Source organism: Castor canadensis, chromosome 1 (genome assembly GCF_047511655.1).
Source record: "Castor canadensis chromosome 1, mCasCan1.hap1v2, whole genome shotgun sequence".
NCBI classification, from domain to species: domain Eukaryota; kingdom Metazoa; phylum Chordata; class Mammalia; order Rodentia; family Castoridae; genus Castor; species Castor canadensis.
In genome coordinates this window covers 130,785,357-130,809,325 of record NC_133386.1, presented here as the reverse complement: position 1 = coordinate 130,809,325, position 23,969 = coordinate 130,785,357, and the positions used below count along the sequence as shown (strand labels likewise).

At 37.3% G+C, this 23,969-nt stretch overlaps 1 protein-coding gene across 3 annotated transcripts in view; it reads right to left on the bottom strand.

The window, feature by feature from the left end:
• Window positions 1-23,969, bottom strand: part of Rsf1 (remodeling and spacing factor 1) — a 154,981-nt gene continuing 131,012 nt past the window's right edge. For all 3 annotated transcript variants that reach the window (XM_074082385.1, XM_074082380.1, XM_074082391.1), the window contains 5 exons: window positions 16,424-16,491; window positions 14,746-14,953; window positions 12,349-12,569; window positions 10,091-10,279; window positions 1-7,657 (listed from right to left, as the gene is read on the bottom strand). In XM_074082385.1, the coding sequence (XP_073938486.1) occupies window positions 7,092-7,657; window positions 10,091-10,279; window positions 12,349-12,569; window positions 14,746-14,953; window positions 16,424-16,491 (1,252 nt within the window). In that variant the 3' untranslated portion in view covers window positions 1-7,091. The remainder of the gene's footprint in view (window positions 7,658-10,090; window positions 10,280-12,348; window positions 12,570-14,745; window positions 14,954-16,423; window positions 16,492-23,969) is intronic.

Genomic DNA, 23,969 nt, shown 5'->3' with positions numbered 1-23,969 from the left:
TTATTTCAATTTTTTATTATGACAGTTGACATATATTAAGTAAAAGAGATGACAGAAGTAATATAATAAAACATTTTGAAAGGAAAAGTTACACAATTAGGCCAGTACCTGTAAAATGGCTTTAGGCCTGGTTCGTTACACTAAGTTGTGATCAGACTGTAGTGAGACACTGAACATTTCATTAACAAAAATATTGGCATTAGCCACAACATATTTTGGTTGTCACAGAAATATTATAAACTACTCACTGCAGTGCTAACACACTAGGTGTTCATACACTGCAGTTAACTCCTGAAGCTTTAAGCTATCAGGAATTCCCATGCTTTTTATACACTAAATTTACTTTGTGTTATCAGAATCATGTTTCTGGCTTTCAGATCTCGTCCCACCTCCCTTACACATGTTGTGTATTATGTGATAGAGAGCACTCCAGATTCTATTGACTAAGTTTGCCTTAAGAGTTAGTTTTATGCTTATCTTGGAACTTCTGCATTAGCTCACATTTAGAAACAAAATATTCTGAGAACCTATTCCAGCAATAACTTTTTTATGCATAGGAAAAATAAAGCATTTCATGTAAGTACATCTGAATGTCCAAGAGGTGCTTTGATCAAATGCTTTCTGGATCCCAGTTATTACTTTAAAAATTAAAGTGAAATTCTAACTGACAATTTACAATTCTGGAACTTGTATTACAAATCTGGAACTTGTATTTTTCACAGGGAAATTCATGGTCTCCAAGCTTGTGAATGGTGAAGATAGCAAAGAAACTGACTTCCTGGCAAGAGATGAAGGTTGCTTAGAAATTATGACACATTTAGATTATTTTAATTCTTTATAAGAATACACTTGTGCTACAAAGGTGAGAAATTAGTACAGGAAAATCAGATGGCAGAAAAGCATGGCATTAAACAAAAGGTGGCAACATAATATGGTCAAATGTGCCATGCAAGACTGCTAGAATCAGCAGTTCTACAAGGTTTCAAAAATACCTATCAAATAAGGGGCAACTGAAATTTGAGTCTTTCCTGCCATGTTTCAGCAGGTATTCCTGTGGAATTAAGTCTACTGAATAACCAAACTGAGCAATTCTAGTTTGTCTTTCTTTTACACATAGAAAACAAGCCCTTTCCCATCCCCACCTCAACACAGGACAACCCCCCCCCCTTTTTTTTTTTTTGTTTTTAGCTTATCATCCCTCTTAAAGTGCACAGATAACCTCACAGCAGTTTTGGGCAAGCTACTACTCAGATACTATAATCAAGAAGCTACTTTGATAAGAGAACAAAACACCAGGCCAACATTGAGAATACTCTATTAGTCATCACGAAAATCATGCATGGAGAGAATATGCTGTTAACTGCAAATTTGGGCTATTATAGCTGTTCTGATCCTGGAAACCCATTTACACTAATATAGACTAGATCTGTGTGTATACATATGTATTCACATGTATGTAGGTATAATTTTCATGCAACGATCTTAAAGCTTTGGAGACAGGTTTTAATCTAGTTTCAAGGCTTGTCCATATAGCAGTATTGATATGCATCAACTCTGCTAAGGGGCAAGAGAATGAAAAAGACCATGGCACAAATTTTTAAACAATTGTAGGTTTAATTACATAATGCACCTGCAGATGTTCTAGCATAAACACAGTTGTAGAAATCTACATCCTATTTTAGGGTATTTTCCCACCTCCCATCCCTTAAAAGCTGTACAGTTATAAAAAATGTGACTTTCAAGCAAAATAAACTTTTTTTTTTTGCAACATACAAAATAAGTTAAACGATTCAGAAGATCCCCAATGACTGTATTCTGGCTGTCCATAAGCATGACATGCAGGATCCTGGTCTATGACCAGAACTCAATAAATACAGACCAAACAAAACCTCCAACACTTAAATTAGACTCCTTTAGAAACTGATGAAAGTCAAGAAAATATATAGTTGGGGCTAAAAATTCCATTCTCAACTTACATCATCCAGTGGCAAAAAGAACAAGGCAGATTATTCAGTCCTTAGCACATTTTCTAGTTTGTACTGGTTTGGCACAAAAGTAGTTATTTCAAAAATTTTTTTTCTCCTTCAAAATTTCTAAAGTCTAATAAATTCATACTCATCTAATTGTTATATCTTCTCCTACAACTTATATATAGGAAAGCTGTCTTAAAATTATTAAAATAAAAAATAACACCTACAATAACTGAAACCACTACAATGTGCCAGAAGTGGGTTTATAGCATCTCCCAGAAGCAAAGTGGCATAAGAGTGAAATGAAGTAAATGAGTTTATATGATCAAAATGAGTGGAAAAAAAAAACATTCAACAGGACACTACTCAACTTGAGAGGGTTTGTATGGGTAAAAGTGTTGAGGGTACAATCTAAAGTAGTTACATACCAAGCTTACTATGTTTTGGCTTATGTTTACTGGGGAATGATATCTTTAATTTGTTATATAGTTAGCAATTCTTGGCACTCAAAAATGTTAAATAATAAATAAGTCAGAGTGAAATATTTTGAAAAAAAATCAGTAAGTGAAAATTAACAACAAAAAACTCGTTTAAATACATTGACAGAAAAAGGCCTGGTCTTTCAGGATTTGGGTGTGAAAAACAATGAAAACAAAAATTAGCTATTAGCTTGCCACTTCCAAGGTGGGTTTACAAGTACACACTGGGGATGGTGAATAAAGTAGGAATGGATTATATTCTAGGAGTTTAATAATGGATATTAAGCAGATGAGGACTAGGTTGATTACAGAAGATAAAGTCTTGGCAGTCTCTGCTTCTTGGAAAACATGTATACATTTTGAGAATGTCAAACCAAGAAGAGAAACTTTTTCTCTAGATTTTCTACAATTAAATGATGTTTGTAATTTTGTCAGTTGTAAAGCCATTATTTGCCTTTTCTTTTTATAGATCAATGATGGATTCATTATTCCAATACTTATCTAAAGTGTCTGGTGGTGTATGTGTGTGTGCACTCCATTAAAAAAAAAAAAGACCTGGGTCTCTGGGTACTTGTTCTAAAGCTGCGAGGCAACACCTTGAACTATGGACCCATTCTAATATGCTGGTAAAGAATGGCATCCACAACTTTTTCTGACTATGAAATTGTAGATTCACCAGGTTCTTTACCATCTTACAGTAGAACAAACTTTTAGGGAATAGTTAACATCTCTTTGCCCACAAACAGAAGCTAAACAGGCATTCCTTATGACAAAGGAAATTCCATCAATCCCACTAAAAAATAACTAACATTTTCTCATTTGAACTCTCAATTTAAACAAGTAATTGTCCACATTTTTCTTAATACATATGCATTTCTTAAATGTGTAAGATGGGTTCTGACAACCACAAAGTGAAAACTGGATCATGTATATTATTATTTAATTTGTTTAAAAATCTTTTATTCAACAACTTCATTAGCATTCAAAGTTCTTCATTCTTTGGCAGATCACTTTTTTTTAAATATATTAACAGCAGACATGAATTTATTCTAAATGAAACTCCTCTTTTACCTGAATCTATACCAATTGAAAAACGATGTCAAAGAAAGCCAACCTCAATATATTATGTATATCCTTGAAAATATCTTTGCCATCACTTTGCACTAATGTGCTAAAAAACCAAAAATGTTTTACATGAAACACTTTCATCAGCACACATGTACAAAACCAGTCTTGAGTCCTTTTCATATATTTAAATGCAAAGTTGCTACATTGTGAAAATATGGCTAGTTTTCAAACCTTTATACAAGTTGCAAACTAAATATTCTGAATACTAAACTGTATCTCCCTTTATTACATTTGCTTCAGACTAGAGTTTGATATTGGGAGCCCAACTTGTATTTCAAAAAACAAAAAAAAAAAACAGCTCAAAGAATAAAAGGGCTCCATTCTATTGTGAATCTAAATCCATAGTTAGTTCTTTAACAAGGATCCAAGATGATAGAACATATATGAATTACTGCTTTCCTTTATGTTTTCTGATTCCTAATGATTGTATTGGTTGGCGTCTTAGGATATAAAACATTGATTTTTTCTAATTTTTAAAAAAACTTCAGAACATCTTCAGAGTACGTATTTCTGAGAGATAGTAAGACTCTGAGGGATTGAAACTAAACATGAAGCACGGCTAGGACTTAGCTCAGTGGTAGAGCACTTGCCTAGCATTAAACAAGGCCTTGGGCTCAATTCCCACCATGGATCGAAAACCAAATACCAGAAACAAAAAAACCCCTGCAGAACTGTTCAAAATGTTATCAGTTATAGTCGGTCTATCTATACAATAAGAATTTGTATCTATTAGCTGCCTGGATTACATTCTTGGTAGATGAAGCATAGTTAATTGGTTGAATCAAAATCTAGGGTTAGAAGGGAGACACTCAGTATCAAATTGACACACACTTATTCAAGCTTGGTAAGTATCAGGCAGCACGAGTGGTTTTGTAACCCATGTCAGTGTGATACTTGCTGAATGGAATACTCATTCTTTACTATAAAAATTACCTTGGACTTCCTACGGTGGAAGGGTAAAAATAACTTATTTTATGGTAGCATCCTGTTAAATAACCCATTTAGCAGCTGGGTGTGTAGCCCTGTGGTAAGAGTGTTTGCCTAGCATGCACTATGGCCCTGGGTTCAATCCCGAGTACTGGAACAAGCAAACAAACCCCCAAAACCAACTCAATTATCTACCCATCTAATACTAGTAATGCCTGCTTGACTGAGTAGAACTTTAATAGGCAGAAACAGGAGCTAGTATGTCCAGAGGTAGAGAGAGACAGGGAAAGTCTAACATTATAGTGGCTTTATATGGCTGCAGGACTGAAACAGCAAAGGGCAGGATACACCACCTATATATCTGAATCACTTACCTTTCACAAGTAGGAATCCTTTTACCTGCCTGTTTTAGATAGTTACAAAGGTTAAAATTTTAAATTGACTTTCAAATAAATGAAATAAAACTAGCTAGACAGTGGCCTCGTAAGTCAATGTTGCTGCTTTTTCACTCTACTTTACTGCCTGTAAATGTAAGCCCTTCCCTCCCTTCCAGTAGAACATTGTTTCAAAATAAAAATCACAACTGGCTTGGAACCATATGCTCTTGTTGCATCCTATTTTTAGGCTGCTATCATTATTTTATTTTTTATACAGATACATATACATTGCTAGAATCAAAGCAAAAATATTAGTGGGCAGATAGTATAGAACTAAAGTGAAACAAACCAACAACTGAAAAATAACAGCTATAAGACATTCAAGACCAGAAGATTTAAGGGCTATACCTGTTAAGGAAGAAAAAGTAGGAGAGTAAAGTTTCTAGAGAGGTATTTATAATGCAAGTCTAATGTCAGCTTTTTAATAATAAAAAAGAAGTGAGTTACTATACACAGACTAGCACATATAATGGCTTAATTTGGAAAGAAAAATGAAGTTCCTTGGGCCAGCAGCAGATACGATGTGTCCATTGCCGGCAACAGACACAACACTGAAACAGAAACCCCAAATCCTAGGGCAGAAGCACCCACAGAACTAACAGTTGAAGGCTTCAGCATATGACAGACAAGGTTTACTCACAAGGGCTACGCTCTGTACAATGTTATGGCTTGGCCTGAAATTTTACAGCCGTAACAGAAATTAAGATGAAGCTCATATTTTAGTGTCAATTACGGTACTTAGTTATGTAAACCGTCTTTTCTTGAAACAAAGGGATTATCTTTAAGTGTTGAGATGTTTAAAATGAATGTCATGCTTATTAAGTATATTGGCGCTTCTCATTCAACTCTATATGGGTTGTGTGACTATTAATGAAATTTTAATAGAAGTCTAAGGGCCAAAGGCCAAAACTACATTCAAACCCTGCTAATATATCCAGGCAGACACGCAGACACGCAGACACGCAGACACACACACACACACACACACACACACACACACACGTACACACACAGACATACACACTAAAACTCAAAACTAAAAACCTCCCAAAGGAACTGCTTTGTTTGTAGACTTCAATTTGAAGTAGATACTAAGGGCAAGAATAGACCAGTTAAAATTCACCTGAAAATCCCTTCCCAGTCTTCAAATGTGCTAAAATACCATTGTCAACTTAGCATCTCTTCCTGTATGTTACATAGAGATGTTATTTTTCTCAAAATGACATTTCAGATATTTAAACATCAAGTGGCCAGAAGACAAAGAGTTACACTGCCAGCAGAGTTTATAGTCCACCTGGGTTTTATCAAAGATCACACTCATTTCACTAACTCTCCACCAGACATAGTAAATTAGAGGCCACCTTATTACCACTGCATAAAGCTATTTTAAAATATTTGTTACTAGCACAATCTGGTTGTCAAAGCTTCATTATACTTTTTACTGTACAAACCTTTTTCAGATGATTTTGTTTTTTTCAGACAAGAAACTCCGCTATAACAGAAACTTAGGCTTAAGTATTTTTATGATGGTACTTTCATGGTCTCTTCTTTATTTAAAGTGTGGTAACTCCAATAGAAAACAAGTTGACTTCACGAAGGCTATTACTAAATGACTTATGTATGATGTTATCTACAATTCTCAAACTGCAACAGTACAGACTTGGATTTTTAAACAGTCTGTTAATCATCATCTATGCCATGAATGTTTAAATATAATATATATTTAATATGAAAAAGCTAAAGCACAAGTGCTTTCTCCCACCCTCTAAATTCTGTTTTGGGCCCTCATAGATTTGGAATGCATTCTTATCCACTCTTTTCACAAAGTCAGGAGAGCTCAGGAAATATAAAGTCAAAAATATACAAATCTTTGTTGTTATTATAATAAGATTTTTTTTCCATGAATGAAATTACCAAGGACCATGAACTTGGAAAAAGAAAATCAAAAGGAATTTACAGCAATTATTTATCTTCAAAGTTCAAAACTGGTCACTTCACAGAAAGACTTCAGGGTTTGTTGAAATTTTTCTTCTAAAAAGTCATTCTGTAGTGGAGTTTTCTAGGAAAAATTAAACAGCTTTTAATAACTGGCCCGCTGGTGTGAGAGCTACCGTGGAATAAATTAGCACAAAAATGGAAAAAAAAAAGTTTTATAACTGTTCACTGTTACAGACATAATCAACAAGATCAGTCACTCTCAAAAGCTCATCTTCCTCCTCTTCTGGTGCTCCTGCCTCCTGCCCTCCACTTGTCCCATTGGGGGCTAGGCTTGCACTAGCTGTGCTGCTGTCCTTGGGGGTCTGGGCCTTCTCTGTTGACTTGCCAATCAAGTTCTCAATGGCTTTGCCTGGACTCTGTCCATTGGTGGAAGGCAAGTCCACTAAGCTATAGTCCAATGGGCTCCCCACTTTGCCTACATTTTCAAAGTCGTCCTCGTCACTTTCTATCCGGTAGGGCTTCTTGGCGCTCTCTTGCTCTGAGGGCAGGACCCTGGGCTGGCTGTCATGGGCAGGCTGACCCACACCTCCATGAGTATTGTCACAACTCTCCTCATCCGTCTCAATCCGGTGTAGCCGTTTTCGAGATGGTTTGCCTTCCTCTTCCTCCTCCTCATCTGCTTCTGAATACTCATCAGTGCTTCGGCCTCGCTTTCGAGCTGACCGCTTTGTTTCTTTAGCTAGCTCCTCATCTTCAGAGTTCTTGGACATATAGCTCTCTAGAACAAACAGCACATTTATTGGCAATTAACTAAAACAGATTCAAGTACTCTTCTCCCATATGCATCCAGTGGCCTGCTTTCACACCTGTGTATATATATTTATTTCCCTTCAATAACTGGCCTGTTTTCCTTTCTCTTTCAGTTCCGTACCAATGCCCAGTGTGATTCATTGTATACTTTACCTATGATTTTAGGAAATAATAGATTTCATGGGGAAGTTGGATGATCCTTGAATTAAATGAAGATAGACTGGTCACAAACTGGAAAACTCCTTCCCACTAGTCCTATAATTAGGGAATCATGTAAACATACTGATAAGGAAGGATTAAAACTGGGCACCCCTCTGTTCGTCTGTTTAACTCTCATCTCATTTTATCAAATTCCCTTGGTAGTCTGTGAATGTTTTCTCTTCTTTGTCTATATTTAACTCATGGATGATCTCACCTAGTCTCATGGTTTAACATACAGATTATCTGCTGGTAAACCTAACATGAAAAAAAAAACCTCTTAAACTTTCCCCTTAAACCTACAGCATTATGGTCTTTATCATTTTAGTTTTTGGCCATTCTATTCTTAAAAATTGCTCCTTGATTCTAACCCAGCAGTAAATCCTTTGTGCTTGTCTTCTAAACCTATCCATACCTTGACAAGTTTTCACCCATCACCCTTTCTCACCTGGACTATATCAGTAACTCCTAACTGGTCTCCAAGTTATTGCCCCTTGCACCCTTCACATATTTATAACATAGCTACCATAGAAAATTAAAATTGAACGCAGCTCATACCCCACTTCCCTGCTCAAAATCTTCCAATTTCTTCCCATCTCACACAGAATAAGATCCAGTCTATATACATTGGCCTATTCTGTGGTTATCCAATACGGTGACACTAGTCACAAAAATTCAGTTTCATTATCACACTAGCCACATTTCAAGTGCTGAATAGTCATGTAAGGCTAGTGCTTACCAAATTGATCAGCATGGATACAGAATATGCCCATTACTGTAGACTGCAGATTCAAGAGGACAGCCTTGCTTTTCATCCAAGGTTAACAGTATTTTTCTGTAAAGGACAGGCCCCATATGGGTCTCTATCAGAACGACTCAGCAGTATGTAAACAAATGGAGATAACCATCTTCCAATAAAACCTGATTGACAAAAAGCTTATTCATGCAAATAAGTGGGCTGTAGTTTATTGACTGTTGTTCTGTATGATCTGGCACCCACTGTTCTCTATGCTTCATCTCATACTCTACTTAGAAGCCCTCACTTGGTTCCAACAACCATGGATTCTTTTCTGTTCCCCCAACATGTCAGGCACTAACTTGGCTCAAGGCCTTCACATCTCTTGTTCTGTCAGTATCACTCTTCTTTTAAGTTAACTTCATGAATCATACTTGCCATTTCTTTCATGTCTTCACTTAAATTCTGTTTCTGTATGTGTGTGTATGTGAGTGTGTGTGATGGTGGCAGATATCAAACCCAGAGTCTCAAGCATGCTAAGCAAGTGCTCTACCACTGAGCTCCACTCCCAGCCTTTAGATAGTGTCATCTTAGTAATGACTTTCTGTAGTACCCAATCTGAAATTCTAACTACTCTTACCACCTCCTTTTCTCCTTTGTCTTCACAGCACAAATCTCCATCAAATATGTCTTATATTCTACATATTTATCTTGTTCATTGTTCATGCACCTCCAACTAAAAGTAAGAATTGCATGAGGGTTATTTTGTTCTCTGTTAAATTGCCAGTTCTTAGAATAGGGCCTAGTTGAATATTCATATTTAATGACTAAATGAATGAATTTGTCTGTCTTTATGACATGTGCATATAAATAAGCACTCAATATAATGTTTACTTCTATTCTTTAACCCTCCTGCATTTAAACATCCCCCCTCCAAACCATTTCCCTGGCTTATACTCAATTTATTTCATGCTTAATCTATAAAAGCCAACAACTTTCAGAACAAATCAAACAATAATGAATTAAATGTATGAAAGAAAGGTGGGAAGGAGCGGGTTAGGGTCATTTAAAATGAACTTTGGAAGAGCTCTAGATTAACTACAAAGGCTAAATGGTATCACAAGCTCATATCTTAGGTATGTGCCACCACACCCAGCTTTTATTGGTTGAGATGGAGTCTCCCAAACTTTTTGCCTGGAGTGGCTTCAACTATGATCCTCCTAATCTCTACCTCCCAAGTGACTAGGATTATAGATGTGAGTGTGCCCAGAATTCTTAAAAATCAGCATCTTATCATTTATTTAAACTATAAAATCAGTAATTAGGAAAAAATAATGGGATTTATCTTAAAGATACTGCTGCTTGTAGGTGTTTTAAAAAACTGTACATAATCACAATCCTAAATTTACATTATAGTGCCTATTTCTGCCCAACCATACTTTCTCAGATAGGAAAGCTATGCCTTACCTTCACTTTCTGAGCTGGAAAGTCTGCGCTTGTGAACTCGCCTAATTTCTTTGCCACGTCGTATACTCTTCTGGGAACCATCACTTTCTGAATCTTCTTTGTAGTTAATTTGTCTTTTCTGATTCCTCCTTGACCTCCTTCGCCGAGTTTCTACAAAATCATCACTAAAATCATCGCTAAAATCACTTTCTATTAAAAAATGGAAAAATAAGTATAAAATTTAGGTTCATTTAGTGGAAGTGTTAACTACAAAAACTAACAAAATGTAAAGTTACTAAGCAGAGTTTAATCGTACAACACTTCAGATGGATAATAACTTTCATAAATCTTGTTTTCTTTTTAATAAGATGAATTAATCTGTAGGGTCTTTAATGCCAAACCTCCATATATATATATTATTATCAGTTAATCCTCAAGACAAGAAAACGTGGAGGGCTGGTGGAGTGGCTCAAGTGGCAGAGCACCTGCCCAGAAAGTGTGAGGCCCTGAGTTCAAACCCCAGTGCTGCCAAAAAACAAACAAACAAAAAATATGGACGAAAAGGAAAAGGGCTGGGACTGGAACTCAGTGACAGAGTGTTTGCCTAGCATGTGCCCTACCGTTAGCAATGCCAAAACCAAAACAGAACAGAAACCAAAGGACAATGTTTTTAATATATTTAAAAATAATCTTTATTACATTCAACCTAGAGAGCTACCTGATTAGGTACACAGCTGCCACAAGTGCTGTGTCTTCAGTCACCAGAAAATTCATTCTGTTGATCTTATATATGGCTACATTCATAACTCTTTAATCAAAGAAAACTAATAAGCCTGTTTCAAAGAAGTACAGAAGTGATGAGTTCTATTTTTCACTTTTCTCCACTAAAAAAAGCATACAGAGCTACTTAAATTCTCAAAGCACTGCTAAACAGCACTGTTCTTATTATCTCTAGTCAATAAACCAGAGTGAGAGACTAAGATTTTCTATCACCTGTTTTTCAGTGCTTATGAATTCTAGTGAATTATCACATCCAACTTTATTGTGCTGGAATGGACTGAAAACATTTCAAAACAGCCAATAGTTTGAAGTGGTTTCTATTGGCCAGTCTGGGACAAACTGCACTTGTGATGGTAATGTAGTAATTCACTGATGATTATAAGAATCCTTAAGTATATACTGATATAATAAATAGATGGAGAGAGGAAAGTTAATTCATTACAGAGCAATGGTTAATAAATATAAAAAGGAATGATGGAGCTGGAAAATTCTCAATGGAACTAAAAGTAACAGGTGAAAAATCTGGTTATTTATAAAACTTCAAAGAATCCTCCCACAAATTACTTATTAATTAAAAGGAAAACTAGTAACAAAGAGACCTGGAAGACATAATACCTCCATCATACTCCTGCCAATAATATGTAACCAGAATATGGTTACAGGGAAACAGAAAAACCCAAATTGAGCAATGTTTTACAAAATAGTTTTATTCTTTCAAATTGTCATGGTCAATAAAGACAAAATTTGAGGGACATTCCAGACTAAAGAAACATGAATATATGGAATGCATACTCCTACATTGGATTCTGGACTAGAAAAAAATGAACATATAGAAAGTTTTGGGACTCCTATATTCAAATGAGTACTGTTCATTAGTTAATAGTATTATATAAATGTCAAAATTTCTGATTCTATTAATTGTACAACGATTAAGTATGGAAATTTTCTTGTTTTTTGGAAATAATCACATAAACAAGCATAATTTTTGTCACTTACTCAAAGCTTTAGAAAAAAACGAAGTAACCCAACAGATGGCCAAAGTCAAATATATAATACTCATGTCTATCGCACTTTTCCCATAAGAAGCAACCACCTGTTTGTCAATTACACAAAGCACTCGTCTTTTCTTTTAGCTGTTGTACTTCTCACTACTTATTCAGCTAATAAAGATAAGTGTAAGCTGTAAGAACACTAATAATTGCTCATTTGGAAAAAGTATGAATCACTCACTGTGGTTATATAAATTAGGCACGGAAACAGTTGGCACCAAAAGGATCCATCACAACCCTACATGATTCTTGGTATGAAGTTAGCACATCAATGTGTATGAATTTTCTCAAATATGCTATGTGGAAAATTAGTTACCAGTGAGTCATAAGAAAAGGACTCAAAAATTTGGGGAACTTGTATCATAACTGAATGGAATTTTAAGAACTCTTAACTCCATAAGTTATACGGATTTACTGAGTTGGTATGATATGGACAAAAGTTGTTTATACCAGAGTCTCTACTATTCTCCTCAGATTCCTCCTCTTCATCATCATCAGAATATTTTTTCTTTGGAGTCTTTCTCCGCAAACGCCTACTTTGCCTCATTGGCCGAGAGGGGTGCCGCCTCAGTCTACGGCTACAAAAATCAGTGTCACTGTCATCATTAGATGGTGGATCTTCTTCACTTTCATCTGGGTTGTCATCAGACACAACAAACTCATCTTGGGATCTGTCAAAAAACAAAACAAAACAGATAAATTATGATGGTTATCACACTTAGAAGTGATAAGCCATTTTTGACAACCTCCTTTTTTAAAAATTGTTGCTGTACTAGAGGTATACTGTAACATTTACTAAAGTTCTATACAATATATTATAGTTGAATTCACCCCTCCATCATTCTCCTTTATCTCATCTCCCCCCACATTTTTGATAAGTTCTTAATACAAATTTTAACAAGTTCAGTAAAACAATTATTATATTTAATACAACATATCTGGACAATTGTATCAATTTCTGTTTCTAAAAGGTGCTGGTGCTGTTAGCTCAGGCCTGTAATTGTAGCTACTTGAGAGGCTGAGGATCACGAGGATTGTGGTTAGAGGCCAGCCAGAGCAAACAGTTCAAGAGACTCCATCTCCAAAATATCCTAGCAAAATGGACTGGAAATGTGGTTCAACTGGCAGAGCAATTGCTTTGTAAACAGAAGCCCTAAATTCAAACCCCAGTCCCACATAAAATAAAACAAAACAAAATAAAATGAAGTGTCTTGCTACCTATCCTTCTCTTTGGAGGGGCTGTGAAGATGAATTAAAGCTGTTATTTTTTTGCCATGAGCCACTGGCACATGGCTAATGCTGGGTTTTTCTTTTTCATAGTTTATATTGGCCTCAGGCTGGGTGTGTGGCTCAAGTGGCAGAGCTGCAAGGCTTTGAGTTCAAACCCCAGTACTGCCAAAAAAAAAGGTATAAACTACATTGGCCTCTTTGGAATGTTCCCCACATACTTTAAACTCATCATGTCCAACGTGGGCTCATTATTTCCAAACCTACTCCTTTTTTGTTCCCCAACCTGGTATTTGGTATCATCACCTATCTAACAACCAGACACTTAACTTGGTATTTATCTTAATTCTTCCCTTTTCATTTCTCCCATCTAAAGCTCTTCAGTGATTCTTTTTCAGAATTTTCAAGACAAAGTCCTGCACAACAAACAGAATACAATCTAGTTCTTTTTTGTTTTGTTTTACTTTAATCTCCTGGACAGGAGATTAATAGGACATTCTCTTTTTCATCCCCATACTCTTGCTAACTTGACTACTAGGAGTTTCTCAGCTATTCCACGCCTTTTACGGCTTGCTGTCTTGAACATAAACTTCACTGCTTGGGATACCTTCTTTCTTCATCCTACTTCTAATCTCAAACTCACCGACCTCACTAAATATGAATTCTACAAATTTTAGACTAAGCATTACTCCTGTGGTAAGGCTTTCCCTAACCTCCTTGAATTAATCTAACTGTGCTCTATACCTTATTTTATATTTTCCCTGTATTTTAGTAGCAGTATGAAGAATGACTTTTTTGGCAGCACTGGGGTTTCAACTCAGGGTCTCACACTTGCTAGGCAGGCGCTCTACCACTTGAGCCACTCCACAAGATAGGGTCTCACGAACTATTTGCCTGGGCTGGCTTTGAATCTCAATCCTCCTGATCTCTGCCTCCTGAGTAGCTAGGATTACAGGTGAGTCAATAGCGCCCAGCCAGAATAACTTTTTTTTGTGGTTTATATGCTTATTATCTCTACTAACAAATTTGAAAAGAGAAACATTGCAGTATTTTTCAATACCTGCTTTGCATAAAAACCTTCCTTGATCTTTCATACTGAATAATTTGTCCCAACCTCAACAGGTCACCAGAGAATATTAACTAATTATTTGTTAATTTCTCACATTTGACTGGGAACCCCCCCTCATGGACCTGGTAGCAAAAGGTGGCAAAGAGAAAGTGCTCAACAAATGAATGTTCAACTGTAGTTAATCAAATTTAAATATAATTTGGAATACTAAATAAACCATAAACCAGTTTTTATTTTGATCTAAAACCAATCAAAATCAGCATTCTTTTTTTATTTTGTTTTTTGAGACAGGGTCTTACTATGTAGGTCAGGCTGACTTAAACTCATGATCCTCCTGCCTCAGCCTTCCAGGTGCTGGGATTATAGGTATAGACTACCACACCTCACAAAAATCAGCACTCGTCAATCTGCTGTAAATACTCTGAAAATAAGAGACACTGGACTACGTATATGAAGAACAAAAGCCCGAACACAGGATGGCCAAACCTCTCTGCCAGCCCAACCCTACTGAAGCTGACATCCAGCGAATGGGTCTTGCCGTAGGCACACACCCGTCACTGATCTTGAATTCATCCTCACTCTCTTCTTCATCTAGATTGCTGTCACTGTCTAGATCATTTAGTCGCCGGCGTTTCTTCCGTCGAGCGGCAGCTGCCCTCTGGGGTCGTTTATTTTCTTTTCTTTCCTCATCCAAAATAGTAGAGATATCTTTTCCACGGTGACCTGTGATGGTGGAGATATCTTTTCCTCGGCCAACTCCTGAGGAAGAGAGAGAACTGTATGTTGATTAAGCCTTCTTAATTTGCAGGTTTAATTTCTTTCCTCCCATAAATACACATATTTCTCAGCTGACAGAGCTCTCAGAGAGATCTAGCATTTGTTAATCTTACTGAAAAGAAGTTGACACTGCAGAGAATCTTGTATTGTTAAATTCTGATTTAAAGTCTTAAAACTGTGATACTTTCTTCTTCTTCTTCTTTTTTTTTTTTTGGTGGCAGGGTCTGACTACGTAGCCCAGGCTGGCCTTGAACTCTGGATCCTATTGCTGAGATTACAGGAGTATGCCACATTACCCAATGCAACACTTATCTTTTTTGTTATTTTTTGTGGTTTGAATTTGAACTAGGGTTCAAATTCATGGCCTTGCACTTGCTAGGCAGGTGTTCTACCACTTGAAGCATGCTCCCCCCGCCACCAGCTCTTTCTGACTTTATTTTTCAGGAAGAGTCTCACATTTATGTCCAGGGCTAGTCTCAGTTCACGAGCCTCCTACCTACAGATTTTGCATAGATGGGATCACAGATACAGCTCACTAGGACCAAGTTATTGGCTGAGATAGGGTCTTGCTAACTTTTTGCCTGGGCTGGCTTTGAACTGTGATTTTCCTTTATGGTGGGACCAGGGTTTGAATTCAGGGCTTCATGCTTGCAAAACAGGTGCTCTACTGCTTGAGTCACACCTCCAGTCCATTTTGTTCTGGTTATTTTGGAGATTGGGTCTCTCAAACTATTTGCTTGGGTTGGCCCCAAACCTCGATACTCCTGATCTCAACCTTCCAAGTTGCTAGGATTACAGGTGTGAGCTACTAGTGCCTCCCTGAACTGTGATTCTTGAAACCAGTCTTTTAGGAAAGACTTTAGTAAGAGGTCAAGTCATTAAAAACAAACAAAAAACATTTTTCAGGACAGAAAAACTGGGAAAAAGGTAAAAAAGGCACACACTCTGGAATAGCTGAGATCTCAGTTCCTTTATAAATACCTACATATTAATCCTTTCTGAAGTTTTCGTAGTAAGTGGAAACAGAAGGCTCTACATTCACATTACTAACTAGCTTTAGTAATTACCTTCAAATGATTCTACTATAATATCACCGTTGAAAGACTAGGAAATTAGTAAACTGATTTTTAATTGAAGGGAATCATTTAGATTCTGGATATTCACAAATTTTGAGACTTTATATTCTCAGAGACAACAGGGAAGAGCCTTACTATTATATTTGGAACCAGAACTACCGTTTTTAATCTATGGAGAAATATTAAGATTTTATGTTAGTTCATAAAACAAAACCACCTTTGAAATAATTAGTAAGATCTGGGTCAATACACTGAAACTGTATCAACAGGTTATTTTTGGATCTAAGACAAGAAACATTAAATCATAGTGATGCACACTGGGGAGACTAACTTTTTGGCAGAGCTATATGAAAAAGAACAAATAAAAAAAACATACCTCCTCCATCAGCCTCTTTGATATCATCTTCTATAGCTTCATCAATTGCTTCATCAAACTCATCAAATCTAAAATATACACAAAGATCACATGATAGCCTGTCCTGAGTTTTGATTTCTAAAGATCATTTATACTAGGTGTCTGCATGGTCTGCCCCTACAATTCAAATGCTGAAATCTTAACTACAAAGATGATGGTATTAGAAGGTAGGGCACTCATGAGAAGCATCAATGCCTTTCTAAGAGGCCCAGAGAAAGACCACTGGCCCTTTCCATGATGTGAAGTTACAGTGAGAAGTCAGACATATACGAGGTCAAACACTGGACCTGTACTGGAGTCTCCTTGCCCTTTCTAGACCCAGGGCCTCACACAAATGAGGCAAGAACTCTACCACTAAGCTACACCCCAAATCAATCAAAACAAAAACAGGGCTGGAGTAGCAGCTCAAGTGGTACAGCGGCATGCCAAGCAAGATGAGGCCCTGAGTTCAAACCCCAAAAGAAAACTTAAAGAAAAAAGTCAGACAGTAAATATTTTAGGCTTTTCAGATTATACATCTTTATAGTAATCATCAACTATACCACTATAATGCAGAAGCAGCTATAGACAGCGAATCAAGTTAATGAATATTTCTGTGTTTCAATAAAACTTTGTGGACAATGAAATTTGAATTACATGTGATTTTTACAGGATAGTATTCTTCTCATTTTTCCAACCATATATAAACATAAAAACCATTCTTAGGGTCACAGGTTGCAGTTATCTGGATTTAGCTTCTAGGCGCCATCTTAAATTATAAAAATCACATGGCAAAGTAAGTTGAACAAGATTACTGTTCCATAAATAATATTGAGTATTAGGACAGAAAATTATATTATTATTATTATTACTGAAATTCATATACAGGTCATCAAAATTACAGAAATAAATAAATGTACATTTGTTTATAGGGCTTTTTCCTTTGATTTAAAGAAAAGGACTGGCAGAGTGGCTCAAATGTTAGAGCACCTGCCTAATAGGTGTGAGGCCCTGAATTCAAGCCCCAGTTTTGCCAAAAATAAAAAAAAGAAATTAGAAAAAAAGAAAAGGAATAAGACTAAGTGATCCATAAGATTCCCTCATATGTAAAATCCCTTTCACTTAAGAGCTGAGGAAACCAAAAAGCATGAACTTACTCTTCTAAAACCAGCTAAATACAGTAATTACAAGTTGGGTGAGGTGACACACAGCTGTAATCCCAACATATGGGAGACCCAGGTAGAAAGATCAAAAAAGTTCAGAGCTATCATGGTTACCCAGAAAGAACCTGTCTCATAAAAACCCCAAAGAAACTAGGGAGGTGGGGCAAGATGGAGAATTAGAAGTGTTCACCATTTTGATTGTGCATGAGAAGAGTTACATAACACAGGAGAGACTATACTCTGAAAAGAGAAAGAGAAGAAAAGCATTAGGAATCACAAACAAGACACAGCAGAATAGGAAAGCACAGAGGAGCAGCTCAAGTGGTAAAAGAGCCTGCCTAGCAAGTGTGAGGCTCTGAGTTCAAACCCTAGTGCTGCCAAAAAAAAAAAAGAAAAGAAAAGCAGCACATAGTTGCAAGCCCCATCACTGGCTCCCCAGGATGGGGAGGGGAGAATGAAGATGCAATCACAAGGTAAGTCAGATGGCAGAGACAACAAATTGGCAATTCTAGCTGCAGGATAAACCTATCCCGACTCGAGCTTAAACCCAGTGCGGGGGACTGATAAAATAGTGAGTGCTCCAGTATGGAAGGCTAGCCTCAATGGAGGAAGACCTTCTGTTGCTTTACTCATCTTTGATAGCTACAGCAAGAGGCATCTTCTGCCTCAGCTACTCTGAGGGCTTGAAAACAAGGAATAATCACAGCTCAAGGAGTCATGGAACACCCAGGAACAGCGTCTGGGTGGAATATGGTCATGGAGAGGGAAAGGGCCCGACATAGTATCGTAGAGAAGTTCAAGCACTGAGGAGCACCACCAAGGGAAGGGAACAGCAGGTGGAGGCCCTGGGCACCCAGGCAAGGAGCTAGTCCTATTGAGTCACAACAGAACAAAGCACCCATCTGTGGCCGGTGTAGGCTTCCAGAGCCTGCCTCCTGGTTGCATGTGTTGGTTGCTAGGTAGGTCTGAGGACCTGGAGCTCAGAACCTCCAACATGTGACATACACAGCCTCCTCATCCCCAAAGAGAGGAGAACTGCTGGCCAGGGCCTACAGTAAGGCCCAACTTTGGTTGGTAACTGAATCCTGGTGTGTGTTGGCTACCAGGCAGGTCTGAAGCCTGGTGCAGAGGCCAGGTCTTCTATATCATGTGATTCCTATAGCCTCTCACTCCCCACCATAAAAGGTGAATGGCTGCATAGGGTCTGAAAGCACAGAGGCTTACCTCCAGCAACTACATCCTAGTGTGTGGGGGTGTCCAGAGCCCAGATACCATCCCACCCCAAAATATGTGACTTTCACAGCTTCCTCCCCTGAATAAGGAGGTGAACCGCATCCCAACATGTACTGGCTAACAGGTAGGTCTGAGGGCCCTGAGACAAGGTTCCCCTGAATCATGTCTCCTCCCCCTACACAGGGAGATAAATTGCAGGGTAGGATCTGAAAGTATTGAGACTAACCCTCCAGAAACTGCAGGCTGATGGGTGTTTGCTGACAGGTGGAATGGAGGTCCCAAAGTCCAGACCCTCTGAATCATGCAACTTCTATATCCTCCTCCCCCCAAAAGGGAGGTGAACTGCAGGGTAGAATCTGTAAGCCTAGAGATGAGCAGGCAAAGTACCTAGGTCCCTAAGCCTTCCCCTAGCTCTTGGCACATAAAGGGGTCACCCCTGGGTTTTCTGCTTGCTGTCCTGTTGCAGCAAGTGGGAAACTAACCAGACTGAAAAGCTCCTTTCAGCTTGAAGTGGCTCACAGTACACAAAGATATATTTCTATAGTGAAAGCAGACCAAAAGTGGACAACCAACCATTCTGCAAAAGACTTCAGTTTACCTCAATTTGAGCAGTGCTGGGGATTTAATACAGTGGTGAGAAATAGTACCTCAACCCAACTATTACATAGTCCTTCCTGAAAACTGAGAATAATTCAACTGAAAGGTTATGGTTGATTAAAACTTCTAAACAACAATTTGGCCACAGATGCACAAATCCTAATGCAGAAACACAAAAAATATGAAAACACAAGGTAAGGTGACTTCTCCAAAAGCCAACTATTCCATAGGAATGGATGCTAATGATACTGAAGAAGATGATCTCAGATAAATAATCCATAAAAATGATTTTAAGACAGATCAATAAAATAAAAGAGGACAAAACTAAATGACTGAATTCCAAGAAAACTCAAAGAGATGAAATAAAGAAAATAATGAAGCACACAAAGGAATAATTTAAAAGATACAGAAATTCTAAAAAAAACCTCAAATTGAAATTCTGGAAATGAAAAGTTCAGTAAGTCAAATAAAAACATAGTGGAAAATCTCTCCAGTAGACTGGATCAAATTAAAGACAGAATATCAGGGCTTTGAGGACAAGGTATATGTATAGAACATGCAGATGAAGACAGAAAGAGAGAGGGAAAGAGAGGGAAATAGGGAGGGAAAGAGGAAGGGAGAGAAGGAAAGTAGGAAGGGGAGGGGGAGAAGAAAACCAACAAACTAAAGAAGTATGAGTGGAGCAGGAAGACTACTGGGACACCATTAAAAGACCAAACCTATAAATCATGAGCATAGAAGAAAAAAGATGTGTGCAAGGTAAAGGCATAGAAAACACATTCAATAAAACGTTAACTTCCTAAATTCTGAAAAAGTGATGGTCATCCAGGCACAGGAGGCTTTAAGACTCCAAAGAGACAGACTATAAAAAAACCTTCCTGTGTTATATTATAGGTAAAATATTAGGCATACAGAACAAGGAACCAGTATTTAAAGTGGAAGAGAGAAGTACGACATCACCTAGCAAGGCAAATCTATCAGACTTTTAACTGATTTCTCAACAGAAACTTTAAAAGCAAGGAGGGCATGGACTGATACATTTTGAATCCTGGAAGAAAGTAACTGCCAACCTAGATTACTGTACCGAGTAAAGTCACCCTTCATAATTAAAGGAGAAATAAAAACTTTCCATTATTAAAAACTAAGCAACTCATGACAACTAAACCAGCACTGCAGAAGACATTCAAAGGACATATAAAGGAGGAAAATAAACACAGTAAAGAAAATATGGGAAAGAATAAATCTCACTAGATGAGTGGATAAGCAAATGAGGAGTAAGGAAAAATTACGTACTACAAAACCAATAAAATGGCAGGTATTACTACATAGATATCAATAATAACTTTGGATGTAATTGTATCAATTCTGCAATCAAAAGATACAGACTGGGAGACTGGATTAAAAAACAAGTCCTGATCATCAGTTGACTACAAGAAACAACTCATTCAAAACTGAACCAAGAGGAAATTAATCACCTGAATAGACCTATAACACAAAATGAAATTGAAGCAGCAATCAAGAGTCTCCCCAAAAAGAAAAGTCCAGGACCTGATGGATTCTCTGCTGAATTCTATCAGACCTTTAAAGAAGAACTGATACCAACCCTCCTTAAACTGTTCCATGAAATAGAAAGGGAAGGAAAACTGCCAAACACATTTTATGAAGCCACTATTACACTTATCCCAAAACCAGGCAAAGACACCTCCAAAAAGGAGAACTATAGGCCAATCTCCTTAATGAACATTGATGCAAAAATCCTCAACAAAATAATGGCAAATTGAATTCAGCAACACATCAAAAAGATTATTCACCACGACCAGGTAGGCTTCATCCCAGGGATGCAGGGGTGGTTCAACATACGAAAATCAATAAACGTAATAAACCACATTAACAGAAGCAAAGACAAAAACCACTTGATCAACTCAATAGATGCAGAAAAAGCCTTTGATAAGATCCAACATCATTTCATGATAAAAGCTCTAAGAAAACTAGGAATAGAAGGAAAGTTCCTCAACATTATAAAAGCTATATATGACAAACCTACAGCCAGCATTATACTTAACGGAGAAAAATTAAAACCATTCCCTCTAAAATCAGGAACCAGACAAGGATGCCCACTATCTCCACTCCTATTCAACATAGTACTGGAATTCCTAGCCAGAGCAATTAGGCAAGAAGAAGGAATAAAAGGAATACAAATAGGTAAAGAAACTGTCAAAATATCCCTATTTGCAGACGACATGATCCTATACCTTAAAGACCCAAAAAACTCTACTCAGAAGCTTCTAGACATCATCAATAGCTATAGCAAGGTAGCAGGATATAAAATCAACATAGAAAAATCATTAGCATTTCTATACACTAACAATGAGCAAACGGAAAAAGAATGTATGAAAACAGTTCCATTTACAATAGCCTCAAAAAAAATCAAATACCTAGGTGTAAACCTAACAAAAGATGTGAAAGACCTCTACAAGGAAAACTATACACTTCTGAAGAAAGAGATTGAGGAAGACTATAGAAAGTGGAGAGATCTCCCATGCTCATGGATTAGTAGAATCAACATAGTAAAAATGTCGATACTCCCAAAAGTAATCTACATGTTTAATGCAATTCCCATCAAAATTCCAATGACATTCATCAAAGAGATTGAAAAATCTACTGTTAAATTTATATGGAAACACAAGAGGCCATGAATAGCCAAGGCAATACTCAGTCAAAAGAACAATGCAGGAGGTATCACAATACCTGACTTCAAACTATATTACAAAGCAATAATAATAAAAACAGCATGGTACTGGCACAAAAACAGACATGAAGACCAGTGGAACAGAATAGAGGATCCAGATATGAAGCCACACAACTATAAGCAACTTATCTTTGACAAAGGAGCTAAAAATATACGATGGAGAAATAGCAGCCTCTTCAACAAAAACTGCTGGGAAAACTGGTTAGCAGTCTGCAAAAAACTGAAACTAGATCCATGTATATCACCCTATACCAAGATTAACTCAAAATGGATCAAGGATCTTAATATCAGACCCCAAACTCTTAAGTTGATACAAGAAAGAGTAGGAAATACTCTGGAGTTAGTAGGTATAGGTAAGAACTTTCTCAATGAAACCCCAGCAGCACAGCAACTAAGAGATAGCATAGATAAATGGGACCTCATAAAACTAAAAAGCTTCTGTTCATCAAAAGAAATGGTCTCTAAACTGAAGAGAACACCCACAGAGTGGGAGAAAATATTTGCCAATTATACATCAAAGGACTGATAACCAGAATATACAGGGAACTTAAAAAACTAAATTCTCCCAAAACTAATGAACCAGTAAAGAAATGGGCATGTGAACTAAACAGAACTTTCTCAAAAGAAGAAATTCAAATGGCCAGAAAACACATGAAAAAATGCTCACCATCTCTAGCAATAAAGGAAATGCAAATTAAAACCACACTAAGATTCCACCTCACCCCTGTTAGAATAGCCATCATCAGCAACACCACCAACAACAGGTGTTGGCGAGGATGCGGGGAAAAAGGAACCCTCTTACACTGTTGGTGGGAATGTAGACTAGTACAACCACTCTGGAAAAAAATTTGGAGGCTACTTAAAAAGCTGGACATCGATCTACCATTTGATCCAGCAATACCACTCTTGGGGATATACCCAAAAGACTGTTACTCCAGAGGCACCTGCACATCCATGTTTATTGCGGCACTATTCACAATAGCCAAGTTATGGAAACAGCCAAGATGCCCCAGCACTGACGAATGGATTAAGAAAATGTGGTATCTATACACAATGGAATTTTATGCAGCCATGAAGAAGAACGAAATGTTATCATTCGCTGGTAAATGGATGGAATTGGAGAACATCATTCTGAGTGAGGTTAGCCTGGCTCAAAAGACCAAAAATCGTATGTTCTCCCTCATATGTGGACATTAGATCAAGGGCAAACACAACAAGGGGATTGGACTATGAGCACATGATAAAAGCGAGAGCACACAAGGGAGGGGTGAGGATAGGTAAGACACCTAAAAAACTAGCTAGCATTTGTTGCCCTTAATGCAGAGAAACTAAAGCAGATACCTTAAAGCAACTGAGGCCAATAGGAAAAGGGGACCAGGAACTAGAGAAAAGGTTTGATTAAAAAGAATTAACCTAGAAGGTAACACCCATGCACAGGAAATCAATGTGAGTCAATGCCCTGTATAGCTATCCTTATCTCAACCAGCAAAACCCCTTGTTCCTTCCTATTATTGCTTATACTCTCTCTACAACAAAATTAGAGATAAGGGCAAAATAGTTTCTGCTGGGTATTGAGGGGGGGAGCGGGAGGGGGTGGAGTGGGTGGTAAGGGAGGGGGTGGGGGCAGGGGGGAGAAATAAACCAAGCCTTGTATGCACATATGAATAATAAAAGAAAAATGAAAAAAAAAAATAAAGCTGTTTTAAAAAAGAAAAAAAAAAAAAAAAAAAAGAAACAACTCATTGAGTGTTGTTTGATTAGATTAGAGTGTAACTTGTTCCTTCCT